Below are 15,087 nucleotides of genomic sequence, written 5' to 3' on the forward strand. Positions count from 1 at the left end.
TGACATTATTGAATACAAAGGCATCATAAATAAAACATTTTTTAAAGTTTTAAATGTGCAAAGTATAAAAATAATTTTATAACTTTAGTGGCAGCAGTAAACTAGAAATCAGTTTAATTGGTACATATATAATTTTAAATTAGAACTCTCGCCGATGTCGCAGGAGTTTTTCGACTGGCGTGGCCTGGTAACACTGATCCCAGACTGACAACGCTGGTGACAAAGGGCATCTCATAGTCACCGTAGCCGACCGCTTTTCGCCTTAACGAAGAACAGATAATTGTTGCTCGTGGCGGCTCTTTGGAAAATACTTATTTAGTTTAGTCGCAGGCGCAGCGCCGCTCAGACACGTTCGGTCTTGATCGCGCGCGTTAGTTCGAGATCAGCAATTAACGGTGCCGCCTCCTGAAACCCTGCGAGTGGAAGCGAGACGGCCAATGGCAAGAAATAGACGCGTGCTGGTGGAACAACAACAACACAAAAGCAGCAGAGAAACGATCACCGACTTTTGTTTAAACAATATTTACACTGTCGCGTCGCTGCAATTGAAATTGATTTCAATTTAAAAGTATTTGAAGAAAAATTAGAGACGTGCCGTGAAGTGCAAATGGAAAAAGTGTAGGAAAAGCAAATGAATTAGTAAACAACGTCAACTGCAAAAAAAAGTAAGAAAAATATGAAAAACAAGGAATGTCAGTGGAGAAAAAGAGAGAGAGAGCAGCGCGCGAGAGAGTTTAACTTTTTCTGTTTCCACGGTAGATAAGATTTTTTTAACCAAACACAAAAAGAGCCACATAATAGTTTTTAACTCCATGTGGATAAGAAGTTAGCATGCCAAAATTGTGACGCATTGCGATGAATTTGCAAAACGAGTGAATAAGTGTAGCCGCGCAACGAATTATGTTAATATGTACATACATATGTATGTATATTTTTGTTGGCACATTGCACTGTGTTGCTGGTTATTTTTAGGCTAAAAGAGCAAATAAGCCAACAATGATGAGCAAACACATAGAAAACATTGTCAACAGGTTGCGGAAGTGACGCCTAAGGTTCAAGGATAAACCGAGTGTTAATATTTCATGTTCGCTAGTGTGGAAAATCGCAATTGTGCGAAATTCGCGTGATTGATGTATGAACAAATGATTAGGCACTATATGTACGTACATTCATGTGTGGTTCATAATCTGGTGTAGTAAAGCACAAAATAATCAGAGCGCAAGAGCGGGCATAGGCGGGGGTGGGTGTGGCATGTGGGGTGCCTTGGTTGTAGATAAAGAAGCAAAAAAGCGCACAACAAAAACGGGTTTTTTTACTCTTAACCTCGCTACGTGTGCATTAGTAAAAAGAAGTATGTAAGTCATCGGCCGCAGTACGTGTGTGCTACTATATATACATATAAATGTACCTACATATAAATATATATATAAAAATCGTTGAATTATCACCAGCAATGGCCGTAACTAGGGCCAAAAAGCACCTCAGCCAGCGGTTGCTAGCCAGCCCCAAGAAGTGTAAACAATGTTGACTATAACGCCCCCACTTCCCGCCCCTGCGCACTGCGATTTTATGGTTGTGTCAGGGTATGGAATAAAACGTGTTTTCGATCCAATCCCACACTCGCGAATCAAAACAAATAATACCCGTGGAATGTGCCGCCGAAGTGAATCACGGACTTTCCAACCTTTAAACATTAATATGAGTGCTGAAGTTCAGAGTCAGCAAACGAAAAATAATACTCGGATTCATTGATATTAAAGTTCCGAGTCAGCTGAAAAAACTCAATTCCATGGGTGTAGTACAGTGATATATCTATGTACATATACATACAGACGTGTTCTTTTTCAATTACCAACGGTAGTGTCAGAAATCGCCATTAGAAATATAAAACAAATTTTCCCAGCGAAATCTTATCAGCTACAAATGATTTAGTGTGTGGAAATTCCATGTTAAAGTTGAAATCACTAAGGAAATTGAGGCTTCAGTACTGACCTAAGTATACCAACAACGCCGTTTTCCTAACAGGGTCATGCTAGACTTAACATTTTAACGGTTTTCTGCCAACGGTTGAAAATGTGCCAAAGAACGATATTAGTGACTAAGCGTTGTTAATCAGTGTTCTATACATACAATATATAGCACAAAAAAAAGTACTGTCTGAATATAGATTTTGTGAATTGATAACTCAAACTTCATGCTCTGCTAGCACCTGACGTAATTCCCGTATTGAGAGGAACATTGTATTTATTAAAGTCAGCCCTTCGGACCGGTTTACTTAAAACAACCCCCTAAAAAACACAATTAATACATATATGAACATTTAGGCAATTATTTCGTTAATTTACATATGTACAGTCTTGCAACGGTAACGTGAATGTACTTTTGCTTTAGTAGACATACATATGTATGTCGTTAATTAAGCAGTGTACAGTAACTAGTTTACAGAATAAAATCATAGTCTAAGAATGCATTTCACAAAATGTTAATTTTGTGATTCATTTCAAATTGTAGATGCTACAGTTACTTATGTACATATGTATGTACATGCATATACTTGTGGTATTCCCTTGAGTACATATGCACATAAATAAGCATGTACATATCAAGTTTGCGGTTTGACCAGTGCCAAGTAAAAACTTTATTACAATTAGGCACAGAATGTGTATAATTACGCCGCAGTTCAACTTTGTGATCGCCACTTATGCGTCGCCACTCTCGCCTCTCTCTTGCGAACTCTCTTACCTCTCTCTCTCAGGAAATCGAAATCGGGTGTCTAGCCTGCTGGGCCCCAAAAGTGTGCGTGTGCGATAAGAGTGGTGTACAGTGTAAAGTGTACAGTGTTCCCTCGGCCAGCGATAACGATAAGCCCGCATTTCTCACACTCTTAGTCACTCTCACTCACTTACGCTCTGCTTTCTCTCCGTAGACGCCAATAACGGGAACGCAGTCGATGCGCGGCTTCCACACTCAGTGCGCCGCAAGAGATCGGTCGAGGAAGACGCCCTCCATAGACATAAGTAACATCGCCTTCAAGATCCGAGCCCAAGACGCAGCTCCACCAAGATGACATCACGGACACGGCTCTGTGCCCGAGTGGGCATCGTACTCCTTGGAATCTGTTGCATCGCCAGCGGGATTTACCTCTTCCGCAACTGGATCGATATGTTTACACGCATGCGCGGCCAGGTTAGTAATCCAAATCCAATGTTTATTAGCAGTCAATATCTGCAATCGGTTCGATACTATCTTATCGATGTTTCGATTGCCAGCGATTCTGAGACCTTTGGGTTCAATTTTCGCAAGCCGGCAAATTGGCAAATTGCCAATGTGTGTGCATAGGTCAACTGGGAGACTCATTTGCATACCACTTCGATGGGGGGAGGTGACCATTTTGTCCATTAATTTGAAGCAAACGAAGGAAAAGACACTGAAAATTGAGTGTATGCTCGATTGTTCGATTTATTCAAAATCACCCCCAGCCAACAGATGATAAGATACGTTGTGTGCCGTTAGGGTAGCTAAAACACTTTTGAAGATCCTAAACTCTCGCAGGTGCTTTTAATTAGCATGTTATTGCTATTGTGGGATTTATTTTGTAGATGTGAGTGCTTAGTTACGGCAGTTAAACTCTCATTGAAAAGCGTTTTCCTTAATCGTTATGATCGTTAAATGGCAATAAACCAAATGCGAGGAACCTTTTAAAGTGAGCGTTTAATCTTGCACAAACTTTTTAGAATTATACTCCTCGTGTCAAGTTCTATATTAACGCGAATTTTGGTTCCTTTTAATCATCAATCAAATTGATAATATTTTTTGGTTAGCCAGGTGTTATTTGACTCACCAAAATGTTGATCAAGATTCCAGTTGGTAGGGCCTACTATTAACAGTTAGTGATTAATTGACTTTATCAAATAGAAAAGAACACACCTGTCACTGCGAATCAATGCGGAGTCAATAATCCAAAATTGAAGTTTTTCCCCTTATGTTTTTGGTGTCTGAGTCGGCGGAAATACCTTCTGAAATTTTGGAGCTGCGGCCGCTAAATTGCTAGAATTGCAATGGGTATTGCTATCTTATCTTGGACAGAACCTGAAAAATAACCCATTTTGCGATAGCCCATGTTCGATTAGACAACGCTCTTCAGTTCCATACTTAAATGAATATATGGCAAAAGCGCTCATAAACGGCCATAACCATCCAAACCGGCATGTAACTGCACTTTTGCAGGTGCGATGACCCTGACCGCACACCTGTGCTCCACTTCGATACGAAACGGAGCAGACAAGTGTAATCCATTAGGATTTTACAGGGCTTGTGGCGAAACTGCTTAGAACCTAATTCGATATTTTTCTTTTTTTTTTTATATTTTTTATCAGTTTAGTCATTTCCTGTAGCTCAGTCGCAGTTTCAATTATAAAGATTATAAGGCAAACAAAATGGTGGCCAGTAGTCGGCGATCTAGACGATCGTTAGGTTTGTCGTTCTGGCTTACAATGATTGATGGCTGATAAGAGCAATCCACCAAACCCATGTAATCGCACCATAGCACCTGCCATTTTCCCGAGTTGGAGCTCTACAATGTAGCATGAAAGTGCATTTTAAGCGTTACAATTAATATTAGTTTTATGCAAAAAAAGTCCCATGTACAAAGACACTTTCAATAATATGCACAATAATACACATGTATTTGCGAGTCAATTATGGAGCCTCCAATGGCCAATGGGAACCAATTGCACAGATCATTCGTGAACTTTGATCGGTTCGCCCATATGCACATTGTTCTGTTCGCCTATTCAATGCGCAATTTTTCATCAACGAATTCGATGTTTAATTGCCGTGCCAATTTAGCAACCAGTTATCCTCAATTACAGCAAGCTTATTATGTAAATCGATTATCATTGTATATTGATCGTATATTTTTCAATTGTGTCCAGTCTATTTTCAATAAACATTTTCATTATTGTAGGAAATGGCCCTGAGCCCCAAATCACGATCATTCGAGGGCTGGAAGGTGTCCCCGCTGCCGTTAGACTTTGATATCTACCTATTTAACTGGACGAATCCAGAGGACTTCTACGTGGGATCTGGCAAGAAGCCACACTTTGAGCAATTGGGACCCTACCGGTTTCGAGAGAATCCCGACAAGGTGGACATCGAATGGCACAATCATAACGCCTCCGTATCATTCCACAAAAAGTCCTGGTTCTACTTTGATGCTGCCGGCAGCAACGGAAGTTTATCGGATAAATTCACCACAGTCAATAGCGTATCGCACGTAAGTTTCCAAAAATGAAACAGAAATATTGCTAGAACCCTCAATCCCTTTACATTTGATCTCAATGAAAACGAATTTTAAATAATATTTATACATTATTTATTTGAAAACAGGCTGCTGCTAGACGTGCGGCGGACAGTTGGATTGGTAGAGGTCTCGTCAACTTGTCCAATAATATGTATAGCCAGAAAGTGACTATCACGAAAACCGTTGATGAAATGCTTTTTACGGGCTACGATCATCCATTCTTAGCCATCGGCAAGCTGATGAGACCTCAGGATGTTCCCTTCAAGCGTGTAGGCTTCCAATACCCACGGAATGGCAGTTCTGTCTTCGATGGTGACTTTAACATGTTTACAGGCGCCGATGATATTGCCAAAATGGGTCAGGTTCATACGTGGAATAATTTGACGCACACTGGAGCCTATGAAGGCACCTGCGGGCAGGTGCACGGTTCCATGGGCGAATTCTTTCCGCCCAATCTCAGCACCAAAGACACTGTCTTCATGTACATGCCGAAGATGTGCCGTGCTATACCACTGGACTACGTGGAAACTGTTACCGTGCACGGCGTGACCGCGTACAAGTTCAGTGGTACTCAGCACGCCGTGGACAACGGCACTTTGTATCCGGATAGCAGTTGCTATTGCGTCGCAGGAAAGTGTATGCCCAGCGGGGTGATCAATATTGGACCCTGCGCTTTCAACGCGTCGGTCTACATGTCCTTTCCGCACTTCTACATGGCGGATCCAAGCTATCGGGAGGCTATCGAGGGTATGCGACCAGAGCGCGAGAAGCACGAGTTCTTCATGACCCTGGAGCCCAATGCGGGCGTGCCAATGGACGTGGGTGGTGGCTTCCAGGCCAACTACTACATGGAGCCAGTTTCGGGCATTAGGTAAGTAACTCAACCATTACATATGCTCCTTACATAAACTAATATTGTTTTTTCCATTCAGCATCTATGAAAATGTACCAAGGGTCATGATTCCAATGATGTGGTGCGAGGAGCGAGTACGAGTGTCAGAGGAAATTGCCGCAGACATCGCGCTCGTTCCGCTTATTGTCCTGCTGGGACAGATCGTAACTGGCATCCTTTTGGCTGGTGGTCTTATATGCACCTGCTGGTACCCGACGCGACAAGTGACGCACTTCTGTCACAGCGATCCAAAGGCCAAGGGCAACGTCCTGCGACCCCTCAATGTCTTTGGTGTAAATTCGTCGTCACCCACAGCTCCGGTGGCTCAACTGTTCCGGCACAACGTTGGTTCATCGGGCAACGAGCGTGTTGGAGTTCGCCTGCTGGACTATAATCGCGCTTCCGGCGTAAGAGAAGAAAGTGGTATTTTGGAAAGCTCGACCAAGGAACGTCTGATCAGCCAGGACACGCCCGATGTTGTAGTTAGATAATACATGCGTTGGCATCAAGCCATTCTAACGGTGCCTCCAACGATCATCTGTCTAAGACTCATTTACGTTGCCGTAGCCTAGAATAGCATAGCGTGATGAAACCATTCTGCCTTAGCCAGGCCCAAAGAGGCTGGACCCACTTGCTCATCGAGGACATCGTTCGACTTCACGTCACATACCACATGCCACGCACGCCCAACCGCATTATGAGTTCCCTCAACTTATCTGCACGCTGTGCAGACAGCGAGAGAGATTTATAAGATTATTTATTTTAGTGCCAAAACACAGCAGAAAACGCAAGCAAAAAGTCATTAACTATTTTAGTAGGATAAACTGAACTGTATATAGAGCGACTCGAGTGACGCCCCATTACTCATTTTCCTTAATTCTTGAAGTTAAAACTGCGCATGCCCAAAGTATTTATATTTATATAATAACGCATATTTTTTGTAGAGCGATATTTAAGGTTTTAATCCTAATTGATCTGAAGTTATAAAGAAATCATATTGAACAGAACATAGATAGCTAAAATTGTTGCTCATTTAGGTAGGCCTACACATTAGAAATTAAAAATTCTTTTAAGTCTTGTACAAATAACGCTAGCACTGCAAAGATTACGCATATCCTATGTACATATGTCAATCAGTGTAAGATCTAAATACCTAGATTGTAAAGCACAGCTGTGAACCCCGGAAATATTTCCAAAAATTCCTTAAGATAAATGAATAGAAGAAAATGATTCAAATCAAGTGATCAAAGAGGGACTCTCTGAAAATGACAGCAGTTATTAAAATTATGATGGAGATCCTGAAAAAAATTTCCAAACATATCATAATATAAATGGAATTTGAGAAAAAGATAAAAAAGAAATCCAAGTCGCTTAATATAAATATTTGTTATTATGATTCATTTTTTGATACATTTAAAAATATTTAAAAATATTATGTTTGCCTTGAAAACCATTTTTTCGAAATAAGTTTCTTTAAATCCACACTTGAATAACTAAATGTTAAAACACAATGATCTTTTTTAAATAAGAACGCGTCACACCCAAGGCGATTTCCAAATATTCCACCTAACCGATAATAAAACTGTCAAAATATTAAAGTACAACTTGTTTTATTAAGTTTATTGGAAATCGTATTAAAATTGCTCCGATGATCGATGATACCTACAATTAATAACCTAGCAAACACCATTATAACCGCTGCAGCCAACTAGACAGAGCCCAAAAGCAAAGACTCACGAAACTGAACCCAAACAGGGACTTGAAGGTGCCGGCTCCGTTGCCGGAATTGCCCAGGTTCAATTGTGAGGCCAACTCCTCCGGCACGTCCAGGTAGACCCGATCCAAGCCGAAGCTGAAGATCAGCTTGCGCAACTTGTCCACATCCACATAGTCACCGTCGGACGACCAGACGGTCAGGGTGCTCTCGTTTGTCTCGTTAACCGCGGCCACCAGGCGATGCAGTTGCTCCTCGCTGTTGGCGGCGATGCCGGCACGCACGGGAAAGGTGATGGCCTGGCCGGTGGAGAGGATATTGTTGGCGTTCAGCGTTTCCAGCATGGCATCACACTGCGACTGCGTGTACTCGCCATCCCGAAAGTCGGCTCCCCAGTTGGTTGTCCAGCCGATGGAGAGCACTGCCTGCTTGTAGCGCATACAGCCGGCAAAGAATCGGTCCGCATCCACTGGCACTGTTCTATTCTGATCTACGGGACCACTTAGAATGTCGGCGTTTATCCAAACGGGAGAGGAGGTCATCTACAACACACAGGTATTATTAGTTCACTACCTTGTAGCCGATGTGTCCAAACTTACGTTCGGTATATTCTCGTCCAGAATGTCCAGCGAACCCTCGAATACCTCGATTGACTTGAAGTCCAGCTTAACGCCCTTTGCCTGGTCCTCATGCTCGCGGTTGAATGCGATGATCTGGTGGAGGAATCCGGCCAGCGTAAGATCAGAGATGTTCGCTGGAGGATGGGCCATTACGGGCATGTCCTCGCCTTCGCCATTCAGCTTGCCCAGCACAATGTCCGCCTCGATGAAGTCAATGTCAGCTTTTGGGAGTGGGAATGATACCATTGATAAGACATTCTCATACTCGGCCAACGATCAATGATCTTACCGTTTCCTATGACCTCGTCCAGAAATTGCTGACTGTTGACGGCATGGGCCCAGGTAATGCCAGTGAGATTTGTGCCCCATTGCCTCATCGTATCCGACTGTTTCAGGACTATATATTCGATCTGGGTATAGGCCGGTGTTCTCTGCTCGGCCACTTGGTACTGATAGTGGCTGGCGTTCAGAGCAGACCCATTGATTTTGGCCACGAGCGCTGCGAGTGGACGGAGTAATACGGCATTAAGATTCCATAATTGAACAATGGGACGCACAGAGGGCATAATATGGCATATAGATAAGCCCATTTGCCTTCCTTACCCTACAACCATCACACACAACACCACACCAAACCTACCAGCAGTGAGAATTGATACGCAAACACAGGCGAAGCAGCGGTCCAATGTGAATTTGTTTACTTCGCAATGGGCATGTGTGCGTGAATGGACTTTAATAAACTCCTTTTGTTGTAATTTTTTTTTTGTGAAATGCGCTCCGTTCTACTCTTCTTCCACTTTCACCGAATGCTGCAATGCAACTGCACAACAATAATTTGCTTCAATCTGTCAGCGGTGCAACGGCGCAGACGCAGAGAGCAGACAGAAGCGAGAATGGCGAGCAATATGCTTACTTGAAGTAGCCGACGTTCAGATACCCTCATTCACAGCGTTTATATCACAACTAAGTGTGAAAAAAAAGTATGAACACAATTATGCTGATTTGATGTGCGTTGTTTGTTGGTTGTTTTATTTAATTGTAACTAGTCTCAGGACTTGACTTACTCTTGCCTCAATAGTCTAAAAACAAATCAGATTTTATACTTTTGGGATGTAATACTTGTAATATTTGTCAAATTTAAATAAACTAATGAACTACAAGAGCCCGACTATCAGGTACCTTTTATCTTTGTAAACCTAATTTATACTGCAAAAAATCGTTCAAAATATAGATAGATATAGATTTCAACTGAATTGCATGTCAAATCTAAACTGTCCAGATCCTAAACTTTCCAACATCTGAGCGATCTAGCCCCGGAGTCATAGATATAAAAAGTTAAAAACTAAAAAACCGATTTCGAAAATGATAAATTCCAATTACCAAATAGTAGCGTTGTAAGTAGAATCGTGGTCTTAAAATCCATTTTGCTATAGGTATAAGTGCACTTGGCACCGCGGTTAGAAACGAACTAAATGGCAATTTTCTTAGTTTTGCTTATCGATGGCATTTGCTGATTTGATTAAACTTTGATTAAGAATTGTAAATTGGTGGCGACAATCAATCCTCGTATTCCGAAATCTAATCTTTTAAGTGGTAACGGTATCCGCTTAAATGGCGGGAAACTATTTGGACCATTATTTCGAATGCTGTGATAAAAATACTGATAATTATTTACGCCAAAAAACAGAAAAACGATTTTCGCCAAAATTTCAATATTTACGATTGGTATTTTCGGTATAATTTTTGGCTATTTTTTCGCATTTTTTGTAAGGGGTAACATCATCAAAATTTGCAAAAAATGTTAAATAAATATAATTTTTTTTTTTAAACACAGTTCGATTGGAAATTTAATTACGAGCTCAACGAGGTATGACATTCCATATTTCGATATATATTTTGAATGTTCTGATCAAAATACTGATAATTATAATCGCAAAAACATAGAAAATCCTAAATCATCATCAAAAATTGCAAAAAATGTGAAAAAAATTAAATTTTTTTTTGAAAACACAGTTCGATTGGAAATTTAATTACGAGCTCAACGAGGTATGACATTCCATATTTGGAGATATATTTTGAATGTTCTGATCAAAAACACAGAAAATCAATTTTCTGCAAAAATCCAAAATCATCATCAAAATTTGCAAAAAATGGCAAAAAATATGATTTATTTTGGAAACACAGTTTGATTGAAAATTTAATTATGAACTCAACGAATGCTGTGATAAAAATACTGATAATTATTTACGCAAAAAAACAGAAAAATTTAATAAATCAGGTAACTTTGTACCATACTTGACTATTTATGTAATTAATTTAAGCATTTCTAAGTTCATAATAAATCGTAACTCAGCAACTTATTACCATCCTAAAATCGTTACCTGAAGTAAAAAAATAATACAAATGACGCCAGGAAGTAGTATTGTTTTATTTACAACCAGTTTTTAATGTATTTAAGCAATTTATCGTTTAGTTTACATTTATACAATTATACATGATTTTTACATGACCTCTATTTGAAATAAACTTTTTCTTACTTTCTATTGCCTTCCTTTAGGCGGGCCAATAAATCGATTCGCTAGCTTAAGTTTAGTTTTAATTTTATTTACAAATAATAGCTAAGCCATACTACACACAGATTTGCTAAGCACCCAAATACATGAGTATTTGTATACAGAGGTTAATTAGTAACTAGATAAGCACACAACCTAAGTGTCCGTCTCCAGACTGACATCCATTAGCTCCTTGGTGATCTCACTTTTGCTCTTGAGAGGACCAGGATTGCTCAGCGTGTTGGTATCCTGGCTGAGAGCAGGTGGTGGCAGCTTAAAACCACTTGGACCACCCAATTGGAGGGATCCTCCTGTGAAGACAGGAGACGCTGTTGTGGTGGATGTGGTGCTCGAACTGGTGGCCATTTTGTAGAGCAACTGCAGCTGCTTCATGGCACTGGAGGGATCTGCGGCCTGTGCATTCTGATAATTGACAGCCGAATTTTCTTTCACCGGTCCATTGGGCTGATCCTTCGATTTGGGCTTCTGCGGCTTCATGCCATTCGACCAGGTCTCCAGCCAGCTGGCCCCGTTCCTCTCCGTGGAGGTCATCAGTCGCTGCGCCTCCTCCATCACCTGCTGGCGGTAAAGTTGACGGGCAAGAGCCTTCTGATCGCTCTGGCTCACCTGGCGCTTGCTGAACGATTGATCATCCTGGCTGGGCTCACCGATGGGACGGGTCTCCTTCTGGGGACCCAGTTCCACCATCACCTGAAAGTCCGCATGCTCGCCCAGGCGAAAGCCAAAGCCCAGACGGGAATCAGTTCCTGTTTTGATGAGAAATCGCATTGATTAAATGGTTCGAGGTAAATATCCATCACCTTACCTTTTTTTATCGGTGGTATATTGGAGTAAACTATGGATAAGATGGAGGGCAGTTCCCGGGGCACAATGAAAGCTGATGCATTTTGTGCTGTAAGTATACAATATTTAATTGACACGGTGAGCCCAATGATTGTATCTGCCTTCTGCCGGCCAAGCCCCAGCACTTATGTAAATTTTGGGCCAGTTCGTTTCTGGGCGGATTATGTAACTGTTTTATGGTCTTGGGTTTTCGAATTCACAGATGACTAACAGTGCGTATGGTTAATGTCTTACGGCTTTAAGGTCCACAACAACCTTCAACGCTTAAAATACACGTAAGTAAGTAAGTAATACAACAATATGTAGATAGTAACACAGGTTCAAAAAAACTTTTAGTCGTAACTTTTACATATCAGCTATCCAGGAAAAAATGTCGATTAAAACATTTTTCTTGTACAAACTGGATTAATTGTAATCAGCTGATGCATTTCAATTTTAAGGAAATTATTCTTATAATAAATGAATTGATAGTAATGTAAAAGTGACTAACAAATCTTTTTAAGCCAGAGCTGCGTCTTAGAGTGTTAATGTACATCATCCACATAAATTTTGTTATTCTATTATAATTTTTTTTCACGTACCCAACTAGTTTCGCACTTTAATAAAAAAATACTTAATTATTTCACACCTTGTACTTTGATCGCAAAGCGTATAATACAAGAACCATTAGGTAACTCTAATAAAACCCAAAAATATAAAAACGAATCACATTGCGAGACAGACAATGAGACCCATAGACGATCCACAGGTTAAACAACATCTGCGGCGATTCGACGACCTTGACACAAAGACCGGCAACAAGTTGGAGCTCATATGCGAGCTCAGGGTGCCAAAGTCTGCCTTGGAGTCACCCGAAGATCTCGATAGACTGTCGCCAGATCGGTGGAAGTAGTTGAACCGGTTACAAATACACCAATCTGGGCTCTTCAAACGATTTGGAGAGCAGTTACTTACTGTGGAGCAGGCTGAGCAGCACGGGCAGCCAGAGGCTAGCGAAGCCCCATTGTTTTGGCCAAGACATCATGGCCAGCAGCAGCAGTCAGCATTTATGTGGAGCCGCAGAAACTGCAATTACACACAGGCGATTACTTCATGCCACCAGATATGATAACTATTTGTTGCAGAATTTTGCTGCGAACCACTCGCTTTTGACGCGTTTGCGCAACACTCAGAAAACCCGATTTCTGACTTGAGGTTGGTCAGTTGTTGTCCGCTTGTAAAAAAAAAAAGCAGGTGCGTCATTTGGATAAATATTTGAAATATTTGAGTTGCCAAGTTTTCGTTGGCCGCTTTTGTTTACGCGATTTCGATTCAAATGCGATATGCAAACACAAACACAAACACACACATAGCATACCATACTATACTATATCATACCACACTGTACTATACTATGTATTTTGGGTCTGGTTCGAAATAAAAGCGTAAATACAAAAATCCACAGAGCCAACAACACAGCAACGCGGTTTGGAAATCACTCTCACTTTTGTTCAATGAGCTTCGTATTGTTGCTGGCTTTTTATGTTTTTATTTTTAAGACTGTCTTGTGTTCATTTGGTTGGGTTTTTTTTTTGTATTTATTTACATTTGTTTTTCCTTTACAGTTTGGCCTTGTCTCATTTTGGCCCTGATTGATTTCTGACTTCTTTCGGCGTTTTTTACTGCTGTAAATTCATTTACACGCTAACTTCCCAAATTGCTGCTAATAAACTGGGCAAACATCGCGCAGAAATTTCGGATCGCATAAAAATGAAAGTTAGTGGTCTCAAAAATGTGTCTTGCTATTTTCGGCAGTAATGCAATTTTTTTTTTGGTTTTTCAGCAACAACAAAACGCAACGCACATACGAATGGCGCAATTAAACTAACGTATTTTTCGGTTCAATTTGAATTGAATTCAATACGATTCGATTTGAATTGCTTAGCGAGTGCCCACCGTATTTCAATTGACAACTTGTCCGCTGCGCGTCTGCAAGGCGACTGAGTTGAAAATCGAGAGTGTTTGCGGCCGTGCAACACGCGCTGAAGCTCCAACGAAATCTTGCTCTCTGCGGAAAGTTGGGCTCTGCACTGAAAGAAAAACAGTGCACATGTCATAATTTAGGTCTGCTTAAAGCCTGAACTGTGTGTTGAAAACAGTCAACTGGTGCAAAAGTTTACTTTTTCTTAGGTTGTTCGGAGCAAATATATCGGTCAAATTAATAAATATTTTCTGTGTATTTATGTATATTCTTAAATATTTTTTTTAAATACTTACAAAGATATTATATATTAAACTTTCTTGCATATCGTATATTTTCCAGCTTAAAGTGCTACAATTGCATACATTTAAAACATTTTTTTCACTGTACAGTAAATCACGTAACTTTGCGCGGTAGCTGCGTACTCTCTTGCCATTGAGCCGCGCTTCAAACTGAAACTGAAACCGAAACTGACTCCGAGTTTGAAACTGAATCTGAATCTGAAACAGAGACCGGCTGTTGGCATCTGCTCCATTAACGTCTTCTTCGACTGAAATTGGCGCACTTTGCTTGGACCCGGGTCTTGCCTTCTGGGGTCTGACGTTTATTTGTTGTAATTTCTGTACTTTTTTTTTTGCACATTTTTGCGGCATTGTGAAAGGTTGCTTCAGGGCGGCTCAGTTTTATTTCGCTTTTATGGGTTGTTCATAAAATAAAGTATGAAAAGGATGGATTGGATTTAGTTGTCTGGAGCCTACAGCGGTGATTATGTTAAAGCTGTGAAAAGAAAGTGTGCAAGGCAAAATAATAAATTTGCAAAATATTTTATGCAGCAGTTAAGAATGTTGTTGAACAAATTAAAATTTAAAAACCATTAATTAGCACTTGTTGAAAAGATATAAAAATACTTTTTAACGGTTTGCCTTTTGACTCTATGCAAACGTTTTTAACAACTTTTTAGGTTCATTGCGCCCCGTAATTACCATAAATGCCAATGCCTCTTTGACGAACGCCCCGACATATAAGAGTCTAGGGTACATATGGTGCCCAGTGAACCCCGACGATCGTTTCGCCTAGCCGCAATATGGATAATATTGTATTGTATGCATACTTTGCATAACTCGGGTCGGGTTGACATATAGACCAACTCCACATGCCTTTTTTAGCCTAATTAACGTAGACT

At 40.7% G+C, this 15,087-nt stretch overlaps 3 protein-coding genes across 4 annotated transcripts; 1 reads left to right on the forward strand and 2 right to left on the reverse strand.

The window, feature by feature from the left end:
• The first annotated feature begins 310 nt into the window (after positions 1 to 310).
• Positions 311 to 7,792, forward strand: LOC120444765 (protein peste). The gene is made up of 5 exons (XM_039624698.2): positions 311 to 665; positions 2,927 to 3,186; positions 4,967 to 5,275; positions 5,389 to 6,173; positions 6,235 to 7,792. The coding sequence occupies exons 2-5, from the start codon at positions 3,064 to 3,066 to the stop codon at positions 6,683 to 6,685; spliced, it is 1,668 nt and encodes a 555-aa protein (XP_039480632.1). The 5' UTR covers positions 311 to 665; positions 2,927 to 3,063; the 3' UTR covers positions 6,686 to 7,792.
• Positions 7,793 to 7,871: 79 nt separating this feature from the next.
• On the reverse strand, positions 7,872 to 9,984 carry LOC120444781 (protein FAM151B). 2 transcript variants are annotated; one of them, XM_039624724.2, is made up of 4 exons: positions 9,909 to 9,984; positions 8,818 to 9,027; positions 8,508 to 8,749; positions 7,872 to 8,450 (listed from the first exon to the last, which is right to left on the reverse strand). In XM_039624724.2, the coding sequence occupies exons 1-4, from the start codon at positions 9,949 to 9,951 to the stop codon at positions 7,884 to 7,886; spliced, it is 1,062 nt and encodes a 353-aa protein (XP_039480658.1). In that variant the 5' UTR covers positions 9,952 to 9,984; the 3' UTR covers positions 7,872 to 7,883. The 2 variants fall into 2 exon arrangements, with proteins under 2 accessions (XP_039480658.1, XP_039480665.1); XM_039624731.2 differs by lacking the exon at positions 9,909 to 9,984 and adding an exon at positions 9,169 to 9,342.
• Positions 9,985 to 10,958: 974 nt separating this feature from the next.
• LOC120453951 lies at positions 10,959 to 13,915 on the reverse strand. Its single transcript, XM_039638899.1, has 4 exons — positions 13,880 to 13,915; positions 12,899 to 13,009; positions 11,907 to 11,993; positions 10,959 to 11,847 (listed from the first exon to the last, which is right to left on the reverse strand). Exons 2-4 carry the CDS (start codon positions 12,966 to 12,968, stop codon positions 11,237 to 11,239), a joined length of 768 nt encoding a protein of 255 aa, XP_039494833.1. The 5' UTR covers positions 12,969 to 13,009; positions 13,880 to 13,915; the 3' UTR covers positions 10,959 to 11,236.
• Between the last annotated feature and the right edge of the window lie 1,172 nt (positions 13,916 to 15,087).

Source organism: Drosophila santomea, chromosome 2L (genome assembly GCF_016746245.2).
Source record: "Drosophila santomea strain STO CAGO 1482 chromosome 2L, Prin_Dsan_1.1, whole genome shotgun sequence".
NCBI classification, from domain to species: Eukaryota; Metazoa; Arthropoda; class Insecta; order Diptera; family Drosophilidae; genus Drosophila; species Drosophila santomea.